The 27,057-nt window shown below is 42.2% G+C and overlaps 1 protein-coding gene across 2 annotated transcripts in view; it reads left to right on the top strand.

Moving 5' to 3' along the window:
• Positions 1 to 27,057, top strand: part of esyt2b (extended synaptotagmin-like protein 2b) — a 148,159-nt gene that overhangs the window by 81,125 nt on the left and 39,977 nt on the right. For both annotated transcript variants that reach the window (XM_055664564.1, XM_055664573.1), the window contains exon 7: positions 17,757 to 17,812. In XM_055664564.1, coding sequence (XP_055520539.1) covers positions 17,757 to 17,812 — 56 coding nt within the window. The remainder of the gene's footprint in view (positions 1 to 17,756; positions 17,813 to 27,057) is intronic.

Here is a 27,057-nt window from a genome sequence, read left to right as displayed (position 1 = left end):
TCCGGTCTCCTCCCATACTCCAAAGATGTACAGATTTGTAGGTTAATTGGCTTTGGTAAAATTGTAAATTGTGTGTAGAATAGTGGTGGTGTACATGGTGATCGCTGGTCGGCACAGACTCATGGGCCGAAGGGCCTGCTTCCATGCTGTATCTTAAGTCTAAAGTAAAGTTACAGGGAGAAGGCAGAAGAATGGGGTTGAGAGGGAAAATTATCTCGAGCATAATCGAATGACGAAGCAGACTCGATGGGCCTAGTGGCTAATCTGCCTTTAGGAGCCTAATCTGCTCCTGTGTCTTGCACTTATAATCACACACATCATGGTCTTTTTTCAATGTCATGGAGCCCTTTGAGTCTCAAACCAGTGAGAACGTGGATAATCTTTTTCAGATATTGCTAACCTCAGACATGCGTAATCATTCAATCTCTGCTGAATGATGATCCGCAAGTTGCAATCCTAAAAAATGGGTCGGCCACACACCTAATCCCAGTGCAGACTCGGACCAAGTAAGGTTGTGTTAGTGCAACAAAGCATTTCTCAATCTGCCCTGCTGCAATGCTGTATTTTACTTTTAATAAATGTTCTGCTGAAGTGTAGTTAATTCATATGGGAAAGAGTTTAATCTTTGCTATCTCCACTCCAGACGAAATCTCACCGTGATCTCCTACATTGGGCTATGGTATACTGGGAAAAGGCTACTGAGAAATACCATTATGATGACCTCCCCTATCACATTCAGGAAGGAAACCCCTCTGTAGTTACTATGATCAGGTTTCTCTACTTTCTCCCTATCTGTCCTCTTCCCAACGATGAGGTGATGAATGTGCGTTTGGGTCTGAATTTCATCTCTACCATATCGGAGGGAAGGTGTCTGCTGTGGAGACCTTGATGTCTTTCAGTTGACATTTGGTCTTTTCAGCATCTTGTTAGCTTGCAGCAGCAGTAAAGGGCCTGTCCCACTTAGTGTCCTTTGCACGCAAATTACGTGACCTCGTGGTCGAGTTGAGGCGAGAAGGTCCCACGAAGGTTGCGCGCGATTTCATGCGTACGCACAGCCGTCTGGAGCGCATAATGTCATTTGAAGATGGACACAAAGCTGGAGTAACTAAGCGGGACCGGCAGCATCTCTGGAGAGAAGGAATGGGTGATGTTTCGTGTCAAGACTTTTCTTCAGTCTGAAAAGAAAGGTCTTGACCCAAAACGTCACTCATTGCTTCTCTGCAGAGATGCTGCCGGTCCCGTTGAGTTACTCCTGCATTTTGTGTCTATCTTCAATTTTCTTGGCCCCGCTCTGGGAGTGGAAGTGGGGGTGGATGCGGACTGCAACGGCCGTGAGCCCCAGGCCGTGTTTCGGAGATCGTTTGCCTGCTTCTGCTGCTGCTGGAGGTGAGACATTGCGTCGCGCCAGGATCTTGGGCCTGTCCCACTTTGGCCGTCAGTTACGAGACAGGCCGTTAGTGCGCGAAGATTTCGTTCGCTACAAAAATTTCGGAGCTCCGCACGATGTTGCACACATCTACATACCCCTCCACGGTTCTCAGTGGGACTGGCCCCGCGTAGCCATACGATTGCCGTGCGCCTCAACGCGACCACGAGGTCGCGTATGTTGCGTGCCAAGGACACGCAAGTGGGACAGGCCCTTAAGACTGAATCAGATGGCATGCTGTGGGACTTGGTTAAAGACACTGACCTTCAGGATAGGATTTTCATTTTGGGTTTCTTTGAGGTGCTCATTACAGTGAGCCTTATCTTGTATTCATTGCTATCAGTGAGGAGTGTGATGTGCTCTCATGTGTTGGGACCATAGGTGGTTTTGACAATGTTGAAAAATGCACAAATTTGAATAAAGTTGGCTGGATTTCCTGCCCTCTTTCCACCCACCACCTGTTCTCTGGGTCACAACTGCTTTTAACGGACCTTTTCCTCAGGTAGCTGTGGGATTTTGTTTCCTCACCCATGAGACATGATAGGATTATCAATAGCTCCTTGTTTTGGTGATTTGCTCCAGGATCAACAAATCATTTTCATCAAGCGGTTTCCTGATATTGTATGGTTGAGAAACTAAAAATCTCTTCATTGCACAGTACCCAGTATATTCTCCTTGGCTTGTATGTTGTTTTTATGCTTGGACTGAATGGTCCCTGCCCTCGTTAAACGCGTTAACTGCTGTTTTCCAGTCACGGAAAGTGGTACCTGCATTAAATAATTGTTGTTTTTGTGTTTGTAAATTGGTATTTCTCCTGATTTGACGGAAAAACAAGTTATTTAAGAAAAAATATTCGCATCCCAATGAATTGCTATTTGTGACCTGTTCCATCCAAATTATTTTCAATATATTTTGAGTTTTTTACTTCAATGGAACATGCTGCTTATTTGCAAATGGACTTTGAAGCACCAGATGGAAATACTTAGCATAAATTATGCAAAATCGGGAAGATGTCAGGTGTTAGTAGAAAGGTAATTTGATGCAGAATGCATTGAACTTTAACCTACCGTTTTCTGGCTTCTTAATTGATTGGAACACAGAACAATACAGTACAGGAACAGGCCCTTCAGCCAAGCATGTCCGTGGAGATCATGAAGTCAAGTTAAATTAATCTCATCTGCTGGCATGTGATACATATCTCTTCATTGCTGGCATATGCATGTGCCTATCTAAAATCTCTTAAACGCCACTAACATATCTGCCTTGCCCACCACCCCTGGCAGTGTGTCCAGGCACCCACCACTTTTTGTGTACAGAACTTGTCCAATGCATCTCCTTTAAACTATGCCCCTCTCATCAAAAACCTATGCCTTCTAGTCTAGAAATCTGCTGGATGAACTCCGATTTTACTCCGGATTCCAACATCTGCAGTCTCTTGTCTCTGCCTGTGCTTATTCTGACTTTATCTTTTAAAGTTTGATTATTTGTGAGTGATGCTACCTCTTTTTCCTCCTGCTGTGTCCGATTCTTCTGACCGCCATCTTAAATCTGTTGCTATTTACTCGGAATCATTGGAAATGGATTCTCTATTTTATTACTTAGTTAATTTTTAGAATCTGGATTTGCAGTAAAGACCAGCATTTATTGCCCTTGAACTGAGCAGTTTGGTCAGACATTTCAGACAGTATGCAGCGTTCATCAACATTCGTAGATCTGGAGTCGTATTTGATCCAAACCAGGGCGCCAGACTTCCCTCCGTGTAGGAGGTGAGTGAACCACTGGGGTTTTAATGGTAGTCTAATGGTTATGCAGTCATTCTGACATGACTGAGTCTTAATACTAGATTATTAATTTAATATAAATTCATTGGTAGTTGAGGCGGGATTTCAACTCGATATTGTTGGTTTGAGCCTCTGAATTAGTAGACAATAGGTGCAGGAGTAGGCCATTTGGCCTTTCGAGACAGCACCGCCATTCAATAAGATCATGGCTGATCATCCACAATCAGTACCCCGTTCCTGCCCTCCCCATATCCCCTGACTTTGCTATCTTTAAGAGCCCTATCTAGCTCTCTCTTGAAAGTATCCAGAGAACTGGCCTCCACCGCCCTCTGAGGCAGAGAATTCCACAGACTCACAACTGTGTGAAAAAGTGTTTCCTCATCTCAGTTCTAAATGGCTTACCCCTTATTCTTAAACTGTGGCCCCTGGTTCTGGACTCCCCCAACATCAGGAACATGTTTCCTGCCTCTAGCGTGTACAAATCCTTAATAATCTTATATGTTTCAATATGATCCCCTCTCATCCTAAATTCCAGAATATACAAGCCCAGCCGCTCCATGCTCTCATCATATGACAGTCCCGACATTCTGGGAATTAACCTTGTGAACCTACGCTGTACTCCCTCAATGGAAAGAATGTCCTTCCTCAGATTTGGAGACCAAAACTGCACACAATACTCCAGGTGCGGTCTCACTAGGGTCCTGTACAACTGCAGAAGGACCTCTTTGCTCCTATGATCAACTCCTCTTGTTAGTAGTACAGGTGCACAACCTTTTATCCGAAAGCCTTGGGACCTGACACCTTTCGTAATTCAGAATTTGTCGGTCTTCGGAATGGAAATTTTTTTGCGTAGATTTTAATGGCTGGCTCAGTGGTAGAGTGCTCGGCTCATATCCGCAAGGTCGCGAGTTTACGCCTTGATCCCGGCAGAAGAAGTTGGAGCGGGGCTGGGCTGGGCTGCTGCTGGCTGTGGGTCTCTCGGTTCTCCGTGCTTGCGGTGGTCGACGTCCAATTGGTCCTGACGTCTCCGGTGACTGCACAGACCTGCAGCCATCGCCGTCGTGAAGACAGTACAAAGCCCCCATGCCGGTGCAATGAGCGGGGAGCTGGAGAGGGGAGGGAAGGGGTCACACACATGGCCGGGAAGCAGAGGGGTGTAGGTGGGGTGAAACTGAAGGGAGCGACAATCTGCTGCTGCCTGCACGCTAAGTTTAAAAGTTCCCACGCAAGACTCACGATACACTGTGTATCGTGTCTACCGTGGGAACTTATTAACTCAGCGGGCAGGCAGCAGCAGATTGTCAATTATTAACCCTCCCGCGCAATATACCCTCACCTTCTCTTTTATGAATGAGGATTTAGTTCCCCTTTCTTCGAGGACCGACCGGAGGTTCCGCTGTCACCTCTGCGGGCCGCCCTCGGTGAACGTCCTGTCTCCCTGTCCCTGGAATAGTAGGGGGCGATCAAACAGCACAATATCCCACTCCCCCTCCAACGCGACCCCAAGAACAAGAAGTACCTTCCACACTATCAGCTTCTGCCCATACACTGCGTGTTCCTCTGAAGTTGGAACGGGGCTGGGCTGGAGTTGCTGATCTGGGATCTCCGTGCTTGCAGTGGGCCTGAGGGTCGATGTCCCGATGAAAGGGCGCAGCTCGGGCTGTGGGCGAACTGCCACTTGTCGCCGTAGCGGCCCATCGGGGAGCGGCTTCTGGTGGTCCTGACGTCTCCGGCCAGTTTGCAGTTTTCCTCTGGAGTTGGAACGGGGCTGGGCTGCTGTTGGCTGTGAGTCTCTGGGTTCTCCGTGCTTGCAGTGGGCCTGGGGGTCGGTGTCCCGTTGGTCCTGACGTCTCCGGTGACTGCACTGCGCTGCTAGAATCGCCGACGTGAAGACAGTGCAAAGCCCCCGCGCCGGTGCAATGAGCGGGGAGCTGGGGAGGGAAGGGGTCACACACATGGCCGGGAAGCAGAGGGGTGTAGGTGGGGTGAAACTGAAGGGAGCGACAATTTGCTGCTGCCTGCACGCTAAGTTTAAAAGTTCCCACGCAAGACTCACGATACACTGTGTATCGTGTCTACCGTGGGAACTTATTAACTCAGCGGGCAGGCAGCAGCATATTGTCAATTATTAACCCTCCCGCGCAATATACCCTCACCTCTTTTATGAATGGGGATTTAGTTCCCCTTTCTTCGAGGACCGACCGGAGGTTCCGCTGTCACCTCTGCGGGCCGCCCTCGGTGAACGTTTTCAAGGACCTTTCTTCAAGGACCGAAAAAATGTCGCTATTCGGAGGTTTTCGTTATTTGGATCGTCGGATAAAAGGTTGTGCACCTGTAATTTAATTGATATGAAACACTTTCTATCATACAGTCATTGAGCTACGCTGCACAGATATGGGCCTTTTGGCTAACTTTATCAATGCCAATTATCGTGCTGATCTGTACTAATATCAGTTCCCTGCATTAATTCCATATCTCTGTATTCCTTGCTCATTCATGTATATGTTCAAGTGACTTAAAAGTTGTTACTGTCCTTGCCCCCCCCCCCACCACCTCTGACAGCTTATTCCAGATACCAGCTGTTAGTTGCATGAAAAATACATCCTTCATATCCTTCTAAATCCTTTCTGTCTCACCGTAACCCCATACCCTCTAATCCCGGACATCTGCAACATGAGAAACAGACTCCTACCCTATCTATACCCCTCAGAATTTAATATATCTTCATCACATCACCTCATTCTCCAGAGAGAATAAACCCAGCCTATCTAATCTTGCTTTATAATTCAAGCCCTCTAATCCTTGCAACTATCCATTTTCTGCACTCTCTCTAGCTTAATCACAGCTTTGCAGTAGTGTGGTGACCAGCATTGCACATAATACTTTCAAATGTGGCCTAACCAGTGATTTGTTTGACTTGCATGAGGCATGAGGACACGAGTGGCCAACCTTCCTTTGTTTTCCACTATACCGCTAATTTTGGTGTGACCTGCAAATTTATTGATCATGTAATTGTTGGCGCTCCTTGCCTTACCAAATGAAAATAAATAACTCAGAATCCCTTCCAGTGTTGTTTCCACTACTGATATAATATTCACCGGCCTTTGGTTTTCCCTGCTGATTTTCTCCAGTGTTCTAATATCTCGCTTATGGCCTACAAAGGTACAACAATCTCATAGAAACATAGAAAATAGGTGCACGAGTAGGCCATTCGGCCCTTCGAGCCTGCACTGCCATTCATATGATCATGGCTGATCATCCAACTCGGTATCCTGTACCTGCCTTCTCTCCATACCTCCTGATCCCTTTAGCCACAAGGGCACATCTAACTCCCTCTTAAATATAGCCAATGAACTGGCCTCAACTACCTTCTGTGGCAGGGAATTCCAGAGATTCACACTCTCTGTGTGAAAAATGTTTACCTCATCTCGGTCCTAAAAGATTTCCCCCTTATCCTTAAACTGTGACCCCTTGTTCTGGACTTCCCCAACATCGGGAACAATCTTCCTGCATCTAGTCTGTCCAACCCCTTAAGAATTTTGTAAGAATATCCTCCCTTTTCCATAATATTCTAGGATACACTAGGGATTTATTCATCTTTGTGTTTCAAGACCTCCTTTAAAATGGTGATATGCTACAGGATATCACCTTTCCCTCCCTTAAACCCATTAGCTTCCACATCCCTATGCAAGGTAAATACAGATAAAAAGTATTCATTCATGACCTCTCCCATTCCCCTTGGCTGCACTCATAGATTACCATTAGCTACCCTTTTTCACTAAATATGTTTCAGTTTCGTTGTCCCTTCTCAAAGAGGAACAGCCTCGGGTTCTGTGGATCATCCTTCATTCCCAAAACTTTCCAAAAAACCTCCTCTCTTCCACTTCCCCTTCCTCCATCTTTCCAAAGCCTTGGTATCCATCCTAACCCTAGTACTCTAACTGGGACAGGTGAGTGCTTTCCTTTTGGGATGCATTCTGTTTTTTATATTTTATTTTCACTTAAAATCCAGAATGCTATATATTACTTTCAAATTGTTCCATGTCTCCTTTTTGGTGCTTTTAAAATTATCCTATTTAGGACCCATCATTCCCCTCATTCTTCCTCCTTTCATTGTTCACAGTGAATTTTTGGGTGTCACGAGTCAGGTTAACTTATCAGGTGTATCCTCTCGTAACCTCGTACAGTCATCAACATGGATTACTTTGGTGATTTGTGCCTCCTGCAAAGTTTGAAGTTGTGTCCTGTACCTACAGGACTTGTGGAATACCAAACAGAGAAGCAGATTGAGTAATCCAACAAACCTCAATATATGCCTCCCTCCAGCTGAAAAACAGCTGACTATCACAATTCTGTTTATTTGCTAACTTCACATCTGTGCTCCACTGAATCTTTTATGAGCTGCAAATGACCAAAAGCCATTGTAATTTCCGCAACCACTCATTATTTTATCTCGCCACCAAACTGTGATTTACTCTCAGTAAGCCAGTTCTGGTTCTCCTGTATTGTTTTTTTTGTTCAGGTAGCTGTTTGTTGATTTTAGAGGTTCCCACTGCTGTAAAACTGACTGGCAAGTTCATCCTTCTCTCCTTTTTATTGTGAAAAAAATCAGAACATTTGAAATCCTCAGATCCTTTGACACAACTACTTTTTTTTATCTACGTTGTCACAGATTGTGGTAAGATGCTCGGTATTTACTGTTCTTATTTCCCTTGGCAATCTGTAATGCATCTCATCTGGTTATGATGACTTTTCCCCTTTATCTTTTTTAATACTTTTTGGGTCATGTAGTGTAACTAATTTTCCTATCTGCTACTATTTTCAAAACTGTCAAATACAATGGATGTCAGGCACTAGACTCGAGGAGGAATGTCCTTTCATGGAAATGCATGTTGCTCTGGTTTTCAATGAAGGCATGGGTTTAAATCCCACTTCTGACATTAACGCTGCTGCAAGCAAGACTTTCAATGTTCCTCAACCTCATCATACTTGTGCTCATGGCAATAAACTCGATCTAATTACCTAAGCCGTGCCTTCTGTGCCCATCAGAAGATCCCTCTGTATTGATCCTTAATAGACCATAGACAATAGGTGCAGGAGTAGGCCATTCGGCCCTTTGAGCCAGCACCGCCATTCATGTGATCATGGCTGATCATCCACAATCAGTACCCCATTCCTGCCTTCTCCCCATATCCCCTGACTCCGGTATCTTTAAGACCCCTATCTAGCTCTCTTGAAAGTATCATTAACTGCCCCACCGCTTCATTGGCCAGTCTTTTATTCCTAAATGCTTTATGAAAAGACTTGGCTTCCCTTTAATCTTAGCCTAAAAATTATTTTATTGCTACTATATTCCATCACTTGTATCATCCCATACTTTTGATATTCAGCCTGATTTTCACTTGTGTTATTAAGTTGGCTTCTCTCGTATATTGATATTTGTTGAACATCTGTGATATGGCATTATAATTGTTAGGGTACCAAATGCATTGTTGGTATCCCAATATGTATATTAAGCAAAGTACATCATTTCTAGTTCATTTTATGTGGACCTGGCATAACAATTCTCTACATTAATTATTAATGTATTGACGTTGCCAGGAGTATGCTATACAGACACATCTTCATAACAAATGCCTCATGATATTATAAAAGCAGAATTTCTATAAATGGGTTTGTTAAAAAGCAAATTGGCCATCTCCATTAAGGAGCGTAATGACACTAAATCATTCAAATTGTGCTGCTCTTCCAGAGTCTCGGATCTGTCTGGTGGCAGAGTGCCACAGGCGCGGTAAAGAGAAGCTTTGAACATTGAGTCATGGGAATGGAGAGAGAATGGTTTACGTTTGTCAATGTTGTACTGCTGGCTTTTAAGCTTGATTTTCTTTTGGTCACTTAACTGTGCGTCCTGCTAGGCAGTGTGACAAGAATCTTTGTGAATTCAAAAAAGTAGCTAGCTGGAAGTTTTGCACAAATTGATATTAAAATAATTTGTTTGGACAGAAACTGTATGACCTTGGTGCTCTTAGAGGAGACATTTGTAACAAGAGGATCCCAAAATGTTTTAATAGAAACTTTACTAAGTTGCAAAATTCTGCTTTTTTTTTTTCTTTTGCAATAACCAATTCCATTTACAGGACATTTAACTGTTGTTTAATGGAGCAGTTCAGACTTTAGAGATACATTGCGGAAACAGGCCCGTTGGCTCACCGGGTCTGCACGGACCTGCGATCACCATGTACACCTAGCATTATCCTACACACTAGGGACAATTTACAACGCCAATTAACCTGCAATCCTGTACGTCTTTGGAGTGTGGGAGGAAAGCAGAGCACCCGGAGAAAACCCACAGGGAAAACGTACAAACTCTGTACAGACAGCACCGATAGTCACGATCAATCCCGGGTGCTGTAAGGCAGTAATTTTACCGCTGCGTCACTGTGCCACCCTTGTTGAGGGTTAAACCTAAAAACTGCTAAAATAATGTTTTATCTTAAAGTTTTATCAATCATAATTGCCTGCGGTTATTGAATGTTAACTATCGCTCAGATTTGTGATCAGGTTTGAGAAATATAACCATATAACAATTACAGCACGGAAACAGGCCATCTCGGCCCTACAAGTCCGTGCCGAACAACTTTTTTCCCTTAGTCCCACCTGCCTGCACTCATACCATAACCCTCCATTCCCTTCTCATCCATATGCCTATCCAATTTATTTTTAAATGATACCAACGAACCTGCCTCCACCACTTCCACTGGAAGCTCATTCCACACCGCTACCACTCTCTGAGTAAAGAAGTTCCCCCTCATGTTACCCCTAAACTTCTGTCCCTTAATTCTGAAGTCATGTCCTCTTGTTTGAATCTTCCCTATTCTCAAAGGGAAAAGCTGGTCCACATCAACTCTGTCTATCCCTCTCATCATTTTAAAGACCTCTATCAAATCCCCCCTTAACCTTCTACGCTCCAGAGAATAAAGACCTAACTTATTCAACCTATCTCTGTAACTTAGTTGTTGAACCCCAGGCAACATTCTAGTAAATCTCCTCTGTACTCTCTCTATTTTGTTGACATCCTTCCTATAATTGGTCGACCAAAATTGTACACCATACTCCAGATTTGGTCTCACCAATGCCTTGTACAATTTTAACATTACATCCCAGCTTCTATACTCAATGCTCTGATTTATAAAGGCCAGCATACCAAAAGCTTTCTTTACCACCCTATCTATATGAGATTCCACTTTCAAGGAACTATGCACGGTTATTCCCAGATCCCTCTGTTCAACTGTATTCTTCAATTCCCTACCATTTACCATGTACGTCCTATTTTGATTTGTCCTGCCAAGGTGTAGCACCTCACATTTATCAGCATTAAACTCCATCTGCCATCTTTCAGCCCATTCTTCCAAATGGCCTAAATCACTCTGTAGACTTTGGAAATCCTCTTCATTATCCACAACACCCCCTATCTTGGTATCATCTGCATACTTACTAATCCAATTTACCACCCATTCATCCAGATCATTGATGTACATGACAAACAACAAAGGACCCAACACAGATCCCTGAGGCACCCCACTAGTCACCTGCCTCCAACCCGACAAACAACCATCCACCATTACCCTCTGGCTTCTCCCATTCAGCCACTGTTGAATCCATCTTGCTACTCCTGCATTTATACCCAACAGTTGAACTTTCTTAACCAACCTTCCATGAGGAACCTTGTCAAAGGCCTTACTAAAGTCCATATAGACAACATCCACTGCTTTACCCTCGTCAATTTCCCTAGTAACCTCTTCAAAAAATTCAAGAAGATTAGTCAAACATGACCTTCCAGGCACAAATCCATGCAGACTGTTCCTAATCAGATCCTGTTTATCCAGATGCTTATATGTATTATCTCTAAGTATCTTTTCCATTAATTTGCCCACCACTGAAGTCAAACTAACAGGTCTATAATTGCTAGGTTTACTCTTAGAACCCTTTTTAAACAATGGAACAACATGCGCTGTACGCCAATCCTCGGGGACTATTCCCGTTTCTAATGACATTTGAAATATTTCTGTCATAGCCCCGGCTATTTCTACACTAACTTCCCTCAATGTCCTAAGGAATATCCTGTCAGGACCTGGAGACTTATCCACTTTTATATTTTTCAAAAGTGTCAGTACTTCTTTTACTTTGAAACTCATAGTATCCATAGCTACTCTACTAGTTTCCCTTACCTCACATAATTCAATATCCTTCTCCTTGGTGAATACCGAAGGAAAGAAATTGTTCAATATCTCCCCCATCTCTTTTGGCTCTGCAGATAGCTGTCCACTCTGTCTCTCCAATGGACCAATTTTATCCCTCGTTATCCATTTGCTATTAATATAGCTGTAGAAACCCTTTGGATTTACTTTCACCTTACTTGCCAAAGCAACCTCATCTTCTTTTAGCTTTTCTAATTTCTTTCCTAAGATTCTTTTTACATTCCTTATACTCCTCAAGCACCTCATTTACTTCATGCTGCCTATAATTATTGTAGCTCTCCCTCTTTTTCCGAACAAGATGTCCAATTTCCCTTGAAAACCAGGGCTCTTTCCAATTTTTACTGTTTCCTTTCAACCGAACAGGAACATAAAGATTCTGTACACTTAAAATTTCCCTTTTAAATGTCCTCCATTTCTCTTCTACATCCTTCCCATAAAACAAAATGTCCCAGTTCACTCCTTTTAAATCATTTCGCATCTCATCAAAGTTAGCCTTTCTCCAATCAAAAATCTCAACCCTAGGTCCAGTTCTGACCCTCTCCATAATTATATTGAAACTAATGGTATTGTGATCACTGGACCCGAAGTGCTCCCCAACGCATACCTCCGCCACCTGTCCCGTCTCATTTCCTAACAGGAGGTCCAGCACTGCCCCTCCTCTAGTAGGTACCTCTATGTATTGCTGCAAAAAACTATCCTGCACACATTTTAGAAACTCCAAACCATCCAGCCCATTTACAGAATGTGTTTCCCAGTCTATGTGTGGAAAGTTGAAATCTCCCACAATCACTACCTTGTGCTTACTACAAATATCTGCTATCTCCTTGCATATTTGCTCTTCCAATTCTCGATCCGCATTTGGCGGTCTATAATACACCCCTATAAGTGTTGCTACACCTTTCCCACTTCTCAGTTCCACCCAAATAGCCTCCCTAGACGAGCCCTCCAATCTATCCAGCCAAAGCACTGCTGTAATATCCTCCCTGACTAGCAATGCAACACCTCCACCTCTTGCCCCTCGAATTCTATCACACCTGAAGCAACAAAATCCTGGCATATTTAGTTTCCAATCACAGCCCTCCTGCAACCGTGTTTCACTGATCCCCACAACATCATACTTCCAGGTGTCTATCCAGACTCTAAGCTCATCCACCTTTCTTACAATGCTCCTAGCATTAAAATATGCACATTTAAGAAACCCCCCGCCTCTTATTCTCTGTTTATTTCCTTTTTTTCCTTTCTCCTTGTGTGTCCGAGTGCTTCCCTTTTCTGCTTCCTGCCTCCCATTCTGTCTACTAGCTTTCTCTATTTGAGTCCCTCGCCCCAACCATTCTAGTTTAAAGTCTCCCCAGTAGCCTTTGCAAATTTCCCCGCCAGGATATTGGTCCCCCTCGGGTTCAAGTGCAACCCATCCTTTCTGTACAGGTCCCACCTTCCCCAAAAGAAGTCCCAATGATCCAGAAACTTGAATCCCTGCCCTCTGCACCAGTCTTTCAGCCACGCATTTATCCTCCACCTCGCTCCATTCCTACTCTCACTGCCGCGTGGCACAGGCAGTAATCCTGAGATTATTACCTTTTTGGTCCTTTTCCTTAACTCTCCTCCCATCTCCCTAAATCCTCCCTTCAGGACCTCTTCCCTTTTTTTACCTACGTCATTGGTACCTATATGTACCACGACCTCAGGCTCCTCTCCCTCTGATTTCAGGATATCTTGGGCGCGTTGAGACACGTCCGAGACCTTGGCACCAGGGAGGCAGACCACCATCCTGGTCTCCCGACTGCGTCCACAGAATCGTCTATCCGACCCCCCAACAATAGAGTCTCCAATAGAGTCCTCAAATAATCCAGTAAATCCCGGTTTCTCAGCAGTAATAGATTAATAAATAATGTATGCAAAGTATTTGATTAATAATTTTCCAGTGGGGAGAAAAAAATTGTTTTTGCAGGCATAACATAATAGTTTATGCCTTCACGTTTTGCTTAGCACTCATCCAAGTCAAATTTATCTTTGCCCAAACCAAACTACCCTGGAAGCTAATCGACGAGGATAAATGTTATTTTATAGCCGAATAGAAAATGGCTGATATAACTTAAGTCCGAAAGTACAAAAAATAACTCAGCAGGACAGTTAGCTAGCATGTTGAAACAGAATAAGATAGTTTACAATTCAAGTGTGGGTTCAAATTAGAATACCCTTGTAATGTCAACATGTTGCCCACTTTTGCCTGAATGGTTCCAGCATTTTCTGGTTTAATTGTGATTTTCGTCATACTCTGGGTTCTTTTGCTGAATGACTTTAAGAATACTGTTCAGTATCCGTGTGGAACAGTCCTTCAAGAATTCGTGGTGGTGACGGCGCAGTAGTAGAGTTGCTGCCTTACCGCCCTTGCAGTGCCAGAGACCCAGGTTCGATCCTGACTACGGATGCTGTCTGTCTGTCTGGAGTTTGTGTGTCCTCTCCATGTGGGTTTTCTCCGGGATCTTCAGTTTTCTCCCACACTGCAAAGACGAGCAGGTTTGTAGGTTAATTGGCTTGGTATAAATGTAAAATTATCCCTAGTGTGTGTAGGATAGTGTTAATGTTTGGGTATCGCTGGTCGCTGTGGACTCGGCGGGCCGAAGGGCCTGTTTCTACACTGTATCTATAAACAAAACTAAACTAAAATGACTCATGTTGGCTGATTGTGTTTATGTCATTCAAGCGGCCCTGCTCTGTTGCAATACCAGGCAAATACCCTTTTTATCTGGTGTTCCCTCGGTGCCCTTTGTATGTAATAATATTTTCGAGTTATTATCTGTTATGGGGTAAAGCAGCTCAATTTCAGAACATTCAAAACTAGGTCTGAAGTTAAACCAAGCATAAGCAAAAAGTTTAATTTATGGTGTGTCTTCCTGAGATAAAGCCTTCCCAGTTGGATATTGTGGAATTTGGCAAAGATGCAAACACAGGACGCTGTTTGACCTTCATTTCTTTCCAGTAAAATATCACTGACTAGAACTGATTCATACGGTAGGAATGCTTCATAGTGTGTTGCTTAATATGGCCATATAAGAATATGACAAAGTTATCAGCCGTTGCTGGCAGAATAAGCTCAAGTTGCACTTTGTGTCAAATCTTGATCTGCATTTGTTTGAGACTACCTTAAATGGGGATAATTAAGTTTTCCAAACTTCACTTGAGAACGTGTTGTATGGGGAATAATGATTCTGAAAAGACCAAGCACATCATCACGAACAAGCTACCCATAATGTAATGTCACTACATAACCGACATACTGCATAACCTTCTGAGGCATGTGGGAGATCTTGCATGTAAATTGTTTGTGATGGGTCGCATTACACCTTGATTAGCGAGTAGTTCCTGCTAAACTGCTCACATTTGGGACTTTGAGACTTCCAAATTTATCTTTTTTTCGAGAAAATATATATTTTTCGAGATGGGCAACCGTAGTATGTGAGATTTAGCCTGTTGAATTTTTTCTTATAAGTAGTTTGAGTGGAAACTGTAGAAACAACGTGCGCTACCAATTGTGTCACAGACGCAGAACTCTTGGTAAAGTGGAAGGTGATAAACACGAGAGCTGCAAGTCAAGAGTGTTCAATTGTCCTATGTGCTGACAACAGAACATTAAAATTCTTACTTGCAACAGCATAACAGGCTAACACCATAATAAACTAAGAAAAAACAATAAATGAAAAACACCAGTACTAGTGTAAAAAGCCCAAAGTGCTTCGTGCCACCAAGTTAGTTCATGTTTCGTAGCGTTCATGAGCCTGATGGTTGTTGGGAAGAAGCAGTTCATCACCGTACATAGAACATAGAAAAGTACGGAACCTCTTGGCACAAAATGTCTGTGTCGATCATGATGCCAAGTGCTGCCTTTGCCAGCATTTATTAATTAGATTCATGGAATCACATGGATGAGCACCTGTGGTGTGAGTGCTCTCTCCCAACTGAAACTCATGACCCAACTCTTGGTTAGTCATACAGCGTGGAAACAGGCCTTTCGACCAACGATCCCGGCACATTAACACTACCTTGCACACAGTAGGGACAATTCTACATTAATACCGAAGCTAATCAACCTACAAACCTGTATGTCTTTGGAATGTGGGAGGAAACAATATCTCGGAAAAAACCCATCCAAGTCACGGAGAGAACGTACAACCTCCGTACAGACAAGCACCCATTGTCAGGGTTCAACCCGGGTCTCTGGGGCTGTAAGGCAGTAGCTCTATTGCTATGCCACTGTGCTGCCCAACTCCTATTAAATCTTCCCCCCCCCCTCACCTGACACCTATGCCATAGTCATGTGGTAAGTTACAGCACATCTTGAACCAGGAACAGTTCTAGGCTCAAAGCTCATCCAGGTATTTCTAAAGTGTGATAAGAGTGTCTGTGTCTGCCACCTTTTCAGTCAGTGAGATGCAGAATCTGTAGGAACGAACTGCAGACCAGACTATAGGTATTAGTCTTCATACATGGGTGAGCAGATTTAGGCACTCTCTTGCTCACGCACATGTGCACAAGCCCTTGCTCTCCACCTGCCTTTTCTCTTCTTATCTCTGACAAGGGTGGACACTTTGCAAAACACATCAGGAGTGCCCCGGATCTTCCAGGTGCCTGTGACTTTAATTCTGCATCTCACTCCCATTGTAATCTTTTGGTCTTTTCTTCTCGCTCTCTTTCAAGGTGTGTTTACTTTACACTCTTGAGCTCATCCACTCAGCTACGTTCCAATTTCTAGCCGCAAAACCCAGCCACATACTTGGCCTTCTTCAGCTGCAAACCACCCATGTTCTAGATTTTAAAAGGTCGTAGAGTTATACAGCTCGGAATAGGGCGCAGAACATAAAACAGTACAGCGCAGGAACAGGACCTTTGGACCCCTACATCTGTGATGAACATGATGCCAAATTAAACTAATCTCTTCTGCCTTCTTGTGACCCATGTTAGTCCTCGCCCTATGGCCCAAATTGTCCATCGGAGCTAGTCCCATTTGCTTGGGTTTGGTGCAAATCCTTCTAAACCTTTCCTATCCATGTATCTATTCAAATGTCTCTTTAAAAGTTGCAGTTGTACCCACTTCTCCCACTTTCTCTGGCATTTCTGGTCGCGTACTGAACCACCTTCCTATTTCTCTTTGACTAGGGTGATCACTTTGCAAAATGCATCAGGAATGACTCTGAGCTTTCAAGTGCCTATGACTTCAGTTCTCCATTACATTCCCATCCTAACCTTTTTGTCTTTGACTTCCCACACTCTTTGCCAGTGTGAGTTATTTTACGCAGTCTAGAAATTCGGACTTGCCTACTTACATAAAATGCTTATTCTGGAGTGGATTACAGTCACAACGATGACGGGTTGAATTGCAGCCGGCTGGAAATATTCTGGAGCATTTAACAAGGGAAATTAACAAGCAATATTCTGGAGCATACTTGTTGTTGGGTAGTCTCAGAACAATAAGTTTTTAATAACTTTTTAAGAGATTTCCTGACTCAGAAAGGCTTCCTATAAATACCCTTTAAACCCAAACTAACCAGCTTGCGATTCTCAGACGACTACCGAACCTTTGACATAATACCAACCTTCAACATTAAAAAGATCCAGATGTGGCCATGACTGTTGTGTTTCTCTTTCTCCAGCTCTACCCTGGACCAGGGTCACACTCCAGCTATTTTCCTTTCACCACTTATCACAATGCAACATTTAAGAGTATATTAATTAAGTGGATGCACAACCAAAATGGTGATTGCTGACTCAAAAATTTTATCGATTGCTTTGTTCCTGGAGGTGCCAAGGAAATTTGAAATATTTGCAGCAATTTCGTTTTCAGTAGCCAATGGCCCATTGCCAAGAACTTAAAATTGCAACCTGTCTACAGTTGCTTTTACTTTTCAGGTTTCAGTTATTTTGCTCGATAAACTTGCAATGATTACATCATGGTAACTAATCCTTCAGCATGCATCAAAGTCCTATCTGTGAATTCAATGGTTACATTTCATAAAGCTTCCATAAAATAATTTCAATTTTTAATGTACACATTTGGTTCAAATGATTTCAAGCAGTTCAAGGATTTTTATATTGGTCAATAAAATGCTACTTCAATCCTGAAAAATTATAATTTCATTTGAAATGTATTTAAATGCTTTCATTAAAACAGTAACGTTTATACAGCAAATTATAATCCTGGTATAATATTGAGGTCTACATTGCAATCAATTCGTGCAAGCTAAACATTTTTCACGACTGCACGCTGAGAATAATTTTTCCTCTTTTTATCAACAGTTACTTGCCATTAACTGGACAGGACTAACAAATCTTCTGGACATCCCTGGGCTGAAGTAAGTGCAGAACCCTGTGACAAATTTCCTCAGGCTTCAGCACCGTCTTGCTGGGGCAGCATATATATTTAAACATCACTAGCACTGGGGTCATTTTGTTATATATATATTACATATATATTACACATATACACACACACACACACACACACACACACACACACACACACACACACACACACACACACACACACACACACACACACACACACACACACACACACACACACACATACACACACACACACACACACACACACACACACACACACACACACACACACACACACACACACACACACACACACACACACACACACACATATATATATGTGTGTGTGTATATATATATATATATATATGTGTGTGTGTATATGTATATATATATATATATATATATATATATATATATATATATATTTGTTAGAATTAATCTTGAGTAGCATGTAGGATAAGAATTGATATTATAAATGAGCAGTTGGTGACCTGAGACTGAGGAAACTATGCATTCTGGATTAAAGAAAGGAAATATATATCGACATTGGAATACATTTTCTGATGGTGCAGAAGATGAACAGCTGAACAAACAATTGGTGGTTCAGGCAGAATCTGTGGAGGCAGAGGAATAACATATGATGAGCGTTTGACGGCATTGGGCCGCTAGAGTTTAGAAGAAAGTGTGGGCGGTGGGGGGGACCTCATTGAAACATACCAAATGGTATAAGTTTGGATAGAGTGGATGTGGAAAGGATGTTTCCACTAGTGGGAGAGTCTAGGACTAGAGGTCATAGCCCCAGTATTAAAGGACGTTCCTTTAGGAAGGAGATGAGAAGGAATTTCTTTGTCGGAGGGTGGTGAATTTGTGGAATTCCTTGCCACAGAAGCCTGTAGAGGCCAAGTCAATGGATATTTTTAAAGCAGAGATAGATAGATTTTTGATTAGTTTGGGTGTCAAGAGTTATGGGGAGAAGGCAGGAGAATAGGGTTAGGAGGGAGAGGTAGATCAGCCATGATTGAATGGTGGAGTAGACTTGATGGGCCGAATGACCTAATTCTGCTCCTATCACTTATGACTTTGTGTCTGGCGTTTCCGGTGTGCCTGGAATCCTACATCAGGATTTTGGATCTTCAACACATTACATCCGCAGTCTTTGGCATCTCAATTTTCTGATGGTATTCATTTAAAATGTGACATAAACACAATACATATGTTATGAGGAAAAATAAGTCAATTCTTGTACCAACCAGTAACATTGGCATAAAGTTACTGTAGATGGTTTATGCATGCAACCTATAAAGTAGCTACCTCAATACCACTAACCACGCCTTAGTCATCTCAGTATAACTGTGATATCTTCCCCTTGCTCCTCCCTCGGTTCCAGTACGCCTGAAGACTAGATGCAGTCAGTACTGGGACGTGCTTCACATGTGCCTTTATTAAATGCTCAGTGAAGTTACAGTGTGTCAGACTTAACTTCTTTACAGTTACTAAACAGGCAGCATAGAAATTAGCTATTCAAATGTTCAAGTCTTAGATGTTTAGTCTACTCATTACTTTGCTCTCTATATTCTATTGGGGATAAGTGATACATTTCCCTGACACCCTTTCCTATTTTCCTTTGCATATGAGAACGAGCATGCATTGCACTTGAAAGATACCAGAGAGCTTTGTTTCTATACAGACCCCTGTCAATTCAGTTTGAAAGTATGATTGTTCATGGTATTTGCCACCAAGAACGATGGCGTGTAGAATATAAAATTCACAGGAACAGGCCATTCAGCCCACCCGTTCAGTGCTTTTGCTTCATACAACCTTCCTACTCACTATCACTCATTTTATTCTCGCTCTATACTTACCTGGCTTGCCTTTAGTGATGCTATGATGCTTGCCTGAATACTAACCGACTACAGGTCGAAGCAAAGTGGTTTCTCTGGAAATTCCCTGTGGTTCATTTTACTGACATTCTGAGGTTATGGTGCCTAATTTTGCACTCCTCAGCAGTGGAAACCTCCATATTGCTGAATGAAAACTCTGGAACTCAGTAAAGTTTCACGGTTAGAATGCCTTCTTTGCACCGCCAGCAATGGTTTAAAATGGCAGCTCTCCATTCCCATCATCTTATGGGAGACTAGCAATAATCTTGCTTGCATTACCTATTGTACTTAAGTAATGAATAGTAAATATAGTGCAACGCTGGCAGTTCATCAGTCATGCAGGCTATTGATTTACAGCAGAGCAGTTATTGAGCTTCTATTGCTGTAATCAATGGAGGTTCTCAATACCAAATGCCTTACTAAGCAAAAAAGACATTACAGATAAATGCTCCATGCTGTTACTTTTATCTGTAAGCAAGTCACGCTGTGAGGCATGGCATTGTAAACTAATTCCGGAAACTAATCTTTTGTGAAGGTGAATAAGGGTGGTGTTTACCTACTAGTTTCTTAATCCCATATGAAGATTACTTGTTCATCAAATAGTAGCGTCTGGATACAATGCCGTTGGATCAGAATGAGGGTGAAGTGTTTGGGGGAAGAATGGCACTATTGATGCACTAAAGTGTGCACTCAGTTAATTTTAGTTATGTTTTTTTCAAAGTATTTCCTGCTTGATGGAATTATCAGATAACTGGTTTGATATCAATGTCCATTTTGGTTGCCATGGGCCAAGGATGTGTTACAATGAAGAACATGTTGTTTGCATGGTTCACTAATCTAGCTCTCAAAGCATTTGTTAGATTCCAAAAATTGAATTTCAAAATAAATTGCAGGTTGTTAAATAATCGCATGTAATATTTTAGTGTGCCATTGAATGGTGTGAATGTTTCAATTTAGAGGAGTAATTTATAAAGGTTTGCATATGTTGGCAAAATGGGGACTGACTATTATCTAAATGGTGGCCGATTGGGAAAGGGGGAAGCATTTGTTAGATTCATTGAAGGTAGGCATGCAGGTGCAGCAAATAAAAAAGCAAAATGTTAGCTTTCATTGCAAAAGGATTTGAGTATAGGAGCAGGGAGGTTCTACTGCAGTTGTACAGGGTATTGGTGAGCCCACACCTGAAGTATTGCGTACAGTTTTGGTCAGTGCCATAGAGGGAGTGCAGAGACGGTTCGATGATTGAATGGTGTCAGGAATATGAAGAAAACTTAGTTAAGGGGAAATCCTTTAAAACCGAGATGAGAAGAACTTTTTTTAGAAGGAATCCACTCTATCCGAGGTAGTTGTGTTCATTGGCTATATTAAGAGTGAGTTAATGTGGCCCTGTAAGGGGATCATATGGGGAGAAGGCAGGTACGGGACCATTGGATGATCAGCCATTTGAATGGCGGTGCAGGCTCAAAGGGCCGAATGGCCTACTCCTGCACCTAATTTCTATGTTTCTATGTTTCTATATCTGATGTGAAGATTGTGAGAATTCCTGTTATCTAATGTACCAATTTTACCTTTACAACAAAGCAAGTTTTTATTCCCATTTATCCAGAATTGTATGATTTGTTTTTGACCAAATCAACTGACTTTTAATGCACAATAATTAAACGGAACATCATATTCAGAGCACATTGGTTATGGAACACAATGTCACTAAATATCTCTGCAGGTACTAACTTTTGTTTAATATTGGCTTTGCTTGTTTACCAATAGGAACAGTTAGTGGGTGGAACTTGACAACAAGGAGTGCCTTGGTTACTCATTTTGTTTCCCTGACCTTAATTTTATATAAGATTAGATGGAATGGTGTCATTTCTGACATGTTTCTCTTTTGTATTTTCTGCATGTAGAGCATAGAATAGTAAAGCATGGGAACAGGCTCCTTGGCCCACTATACCCATGTTGAACATGATGCCAAGTTAAAACTAATTCCTCCTGACTGCACATGATCCATATTCCTCCATTCCCTGCATTTTCATGTGCCTGGTTAAAAGCTTCATAAATGCCACTATCATAGCTGTTTCCACCACCTCTCCTGGCAGCACATCACTCTCTGTGGCTTTTAAACTTTCCCTCTTTTGACCTTAAACCTATGCCCTCTAGTATTTAACAATTTCACTTTGACGGTGAAAAAGCTTTGGACTGTCTACCTATCTATGCTTTCATAGTTTTATAATAAAGTCTCCCCTCAGCCTCCGAAGCTCCAGTGAAAACAATCCAAGTTTGTCCAACCTTTCCTTATAGCTCATACCCACCAATCCAGACAACACTCTTTCCAAACCCTCCACGTCCTATCTGTAAAAAAAGAAGCAAGATCTGCACACACTACTACAAATGTGGCCAAACTAAAGTTTTATGAAGCTGTAACATGACTTCCTGACTGTTATATTCAATAACTCAACTGATAAAGGCAGGCATATCATGTGGCATTTTTACCTTTCTATCTACTTGTGTTGCTATTTGCAGGGAGCTATGGACTTTGAAACCCAGGATCGCTCTGCACATCAACACTGTTCAGAGCCTTGCCTTAAACTATATTCTTTCTCCTTGCATTTGACCTCACTTAGTGCAACACCTTTCACTGGTCCTAATTGAATGGTATTTGCCATTTCCTGCCCATGTCTCTATCTGACCTATATCCTACTGTATTTTTGATAGCCTTCTTCACTGTCCGCAACTTCACCAGTTTTTGTACCGTCTGCAAACTAACTACCCAACCCATGTGATATTTACATCCAAGTCATTGATATATATCACAACATTAGAGGTCTCAGCACAAATCCCTGTGGATCATCATATGTCACAGAATAACATCTTTCCACTACCATTTGCAGTCACTATTTTGATCCCACATCCTCCCTCTGTCCAGTTGGCATACAAATTTCATTTCTGACCATATTTCTTTCAGTTAATGTGCACAAATTTTAATTGTGCACATATGTACGGCAATGGAAAATACTACATTAATGTTTAAACTCCCAAATATATTGGCTTCCCAAAATGAAAGGAGACTTTCATTAGTAAGGTACACACAAAAGCTGCAGAAACTCGGCGGGTGCAGCAGCATCTATGGAGCGAAGGAAATAGGCAATGTTTCGGGCCGAAACCCTTCTTCAAATATGCCTAACGTGATTTTGGGCTGTCCCAAAGTATTTTATAACCAGTTACATCTTTATTGAAATGTAACCACTGTTGTAATGTGGGAAATAGTTTATGCACATCAAATATGAAACTGAACAGAATCAATTTTGTCATGCTGATTATGAGTAAATACATCATTCCATGATATAAGCAAAGTTTAAAAAATATATTTCTTAGGGTGTCACGGTGGGGCAGTAGTAGAGTTGCTGCCTTACAGTGCCAGAGACCCGGGCTCAATCCTGACTGCGGGTGCTGGCTGTATGGAGTTTGCACATTCTCTCCATGACCACATGGGTTTTCCCCAGGTGCTCTGGTTTTCTCCCACGCTGTTGAGACATACAGGTTTGTAGGTTAATTGGGTTCGGTAAAAATTTGTAAATTGTCCCAAGTGTGTAGGATAGTGCTAGCATCGTTGGTCAGCACAGACTCGGTGGGCCGAAAGGGCCTGTTTCCACACTGTATCTCTAAACTAAACTAATTCAAAAATCCACGTTGAATGGAATGTGTAGCTACATCAATAACTTCAGGTGAACCTTATGGGTGGGACGGAGGTGTGGTGTGCTGGTGTGTACTTTCTGCTCTGGAATTTGCCGGTGAGGTGGTTACTTCCTACATCACTGCGTTTTTATGATCCATTAAACTGCTCTTGCCTCCACCCATTCCGCTGAACAAAATAGGTTGCATCTGGAGCTGATTCAAAATAGAGAGCCTGGCAGAGGAGGATCAGTTTTTATGTTGATGTTAATTTGAGCCAGAATGGCTTCAGGTGTTCCATGTATTCTGCTCCTACAGCTTTCTCACTGCTCACAAATCATTTACGACACCAGAATGTGATAACCAGTTTTTTCAGTTTGTACAAAGAGCGAGTGTTTAAGCAGGGAACATAGGCAGCAGTTGTAGTCACGCCCTAAGGTCATCACAGCACAAATGTTACTTATTATTAAGAATGCAACAATTCCATGTATCCATCAATTACAGTTGTGTGTATCCCCCCTATTATATCAAATGTGTGCATATGATTAGTAGTACGTCATGTTTAAACTTGCAGCTTGTGTCATTTCTTTCAAGTCTTTCACTACAGCAACATCTTTTCTCGTGAATTAAGCCAAGCATCCCACAAGCTGCATTACAAATCTTAAGTCTGAACCCCATAAACCAATTGTGTGTCCCATCCCCAGCCTCAAATACCTGATCTTCCAGGTCGCAATTGTATTTTTTATTGTTGGGGCAGACACAGCATTTTTTTATTTTTTTATTTTTTTATTTTTTTTTTTAATTAGAAGTACGGTAAATTACAATACTACACAACACATATCTTAATACATTTTTTGTACCGCTTCATTTTTTTTTGAGCTTTAAGAAAAAGATAGAAGTAAAGAAAGTAAAGAAAGTGCGCAAGAGTCGTGAAGTGCAAGAGTGTTGGGAAAAGAAAGCCCCTTAGAAAAGAAGTTAGAGAAGGAAGTAAAGTGAGAAAGTAGACCCTAGAAAAGAAAGAAAAAGAAAATAGGAACAATCGCTCTATTATAACATTAAACTCTGCAGAAAGGGGACTACCAAACAAGTCTGTTTTTGTTACAGAATTTATATTTCAGTAGGTTCATCCAGAAGTAAATGGCATAACCTTTATTTCTAAAATCACTTGGCTTCTTAATTTTAGTGTCGCAGATATGCAGCACAGAAACAGCCCTTCGGCCTTTCTCGTTCATGCTGATCCATTCGGCTATTTTATTTACACGCGGATTGGACTGTGAAAATCTGGAACTACCTCTCCCAAAATGCGGTTGCTGTGTCAATTTCAATTGTCAAGGCTGAGATGGGTAGATTGTTGATAGCTATTAGTTTAGTTTAGAGATATAGCATGGAAACAGGCTTTTCAGCCCATTGATTCCATGCTGATCATCGCACATACTAGTTCTATGCTATCATACTTTCTCATCCATTCCCTACACACTAGGGGCAATTTACAGAGGCCAAGTAACCTACACGTCTTTGGGATGTGGGAGGAATCCGGAGCACCCGGAAGAATCCCATGTCACAGAGGAAAATGTGCGAACTCCACACAGGCAGCACCTGAGGTTAGGATCCAACCCCAAGTTTCTGGTGCAGTGAGCCAGCAGCTCTAGTGGCTGTGAGACTGTGCCACAACTTGTGCAACACGGTTCCTTTTTGATTCCCAATCACTAGAAAAAATTCAAAGTATGCATCAGTATAAAATGTACCACTACTGTGGCAGTGTACTTCATATAATTGACAAACGTTTAGCCATGGTATGGTGTAAGGTGGCCTAAACATTAACTTGTTTAGGAGCAATAATTGAACAGTGAAAATGCAACTAAAAGATCAAACAAAAATATATAATTTAAGAACTATATAGTAAAAATGTGCTGCAGGGTTAAATATTATGACATGGCTGTGGAAAAGCAGTTCAAAATTAATAATTTTGGCTACTTCAAAATTGAATGTATAGAAACATAGAAATTAGGTGCCGGAGTAGGCCATTCGGCCCTTCGAGCCTACACCGCCATTTAATGTGATCATGGCTGATCATCCAACTCAGTATCCCGTACCTGCCTTCTCTCCATACCCCCTGATCCCCTAGCCACAAGGCCCACATCTAACTCCCTCTTAAATATAGCCAATGAACTGGCCTCAACTACCCTCTGTGGCAGAGTGGGAGTTTTCATCATGGTTCATGATGTAAATTAATATAGTTGAATGACCTGCCTATATTTGGATGATGTCATCCAAGTAGTAATTCTGACGTGGTCAGCATGGAATCGATGTGGTGCTTGCAAATGTGATCTTAGTTCAAGAGGAATTGTATAAATACAAGTGGAATTCTGAACTATTGGTTTTGGTGTTATATGGCTGCACAAATTATAGATCGACAGTTCATCTATTTCTCAAAGAGCTTATCCTTTCCCTTAACATCGCATCATGGTTAATATATTGTAAAATGCTATTAACTGCATTGTCTATCATTGTACTGTACCCTTCATCCTGATGTATACTTTGATTGATTAGGAATCAGTGTGGAATTCTTCCTCAAATTTACTCAAAAGTCCACAGTCATCCTTGGTTAATTTATCTTGAAGGAGCTTTCAGCAATAATTTAATTTTCGTAGCAGCCTATTCCCTTGAGAGGGATTCTACTAGCATTGCAAACAGCATTTCTGTGCAATGGGAATGATTGGAAATATTGGATTAGAATTGCATTTGACTGTCTCATTTCTTTGGTTCACTCTAACCAACCTCGAAGGAACCTGTTCAAATACCATCATCATCGTCATTATCCTCTGATATTACCTTGGTATAAATTATAGAGTGAGCCAGACCTTTAGTTTAATTTAGAGATACAGTATGGAACCAGGCCATTTCGACCTATCGGGTCCGCGCCGACCAGCGATCCCCACACATTAACATTATCCTATACCCAATAGGGACAATCTTTACATTTACCAAGCTGCAAACCTGTACGTCTTTGGAGTGTGGGAGGAAACTGAAGATCTCGGGAAAAACCCACGCATTTCACGGGGAGAACGTACAAACTCCGTACAGACAGCACCCGTAGTCAGGATCGAACCCAGGTCTCCGCGCTGCTCCCCCCCCCCCCCCCCCCCCCCCCCCCCCCCCCCCCCCCCCCCCAACATGCATCTGGTTCCATCTGCCCTTATTTTGTTCCATGTTCTCTACCCATTGCCCACCTGCCTCTGTCTCCCATCTTCACCTTTCCCCCTCCCCAATCAGGTCCATTTTACTTGTCATCCTTCACCCTTTCTCAGTCCACCTGTCACCTATTGCCTCTTGTATCCGCTCTCGCGCTCACTCTCTCTCGTGCTCTCTCTCTCTCTCTCTCTCTCTCTCTCTCTCTCTCTCTTCTTTTTACTGGCTATCTTCCTTCTCTACTCTCAGTCTTGTTGCAGGATCTGAACCCAAAACACCGCCATATATTTTGGAACAAGTACAGCTTGTACGAATAAACTTGACTTGACTTGAGCATGACCTGCTGAGTTCCTCCAGGAATTTGCCCTTTTGCTCCAATTTCCATTATCTCCAGTATCTTTAACTCCAAGATTAGAATTCTGTTTTTTTGGGACAAAGTGATTACCGCTTCTATTGCCTGCTTTTTCTTGAGGCAGTGGTTGTAGTTGGGCAATAGTTGACCAACACCTTCA

Source organism: Leucoraja erinacea, chromosome 2 (genome assembly GCF_028641065.1).
Source record: "Leucoraja erinacea ecotype New England chromosome 2, Leri_hhj_1, whole genome shotgun sequence".
NCBI classification, from domain to species: domain Eukaryota; kingdom Metazoa; phylum Chordata; class Chondrichthyes; order Rajiformes; family Rajidae; genus Leucoraja; species Leucoraja erinaceus.
Note: the sequence above shows the minus strand (reverse complement) of the source record. Positions and strands in the feature narration are given on the sequence as shown.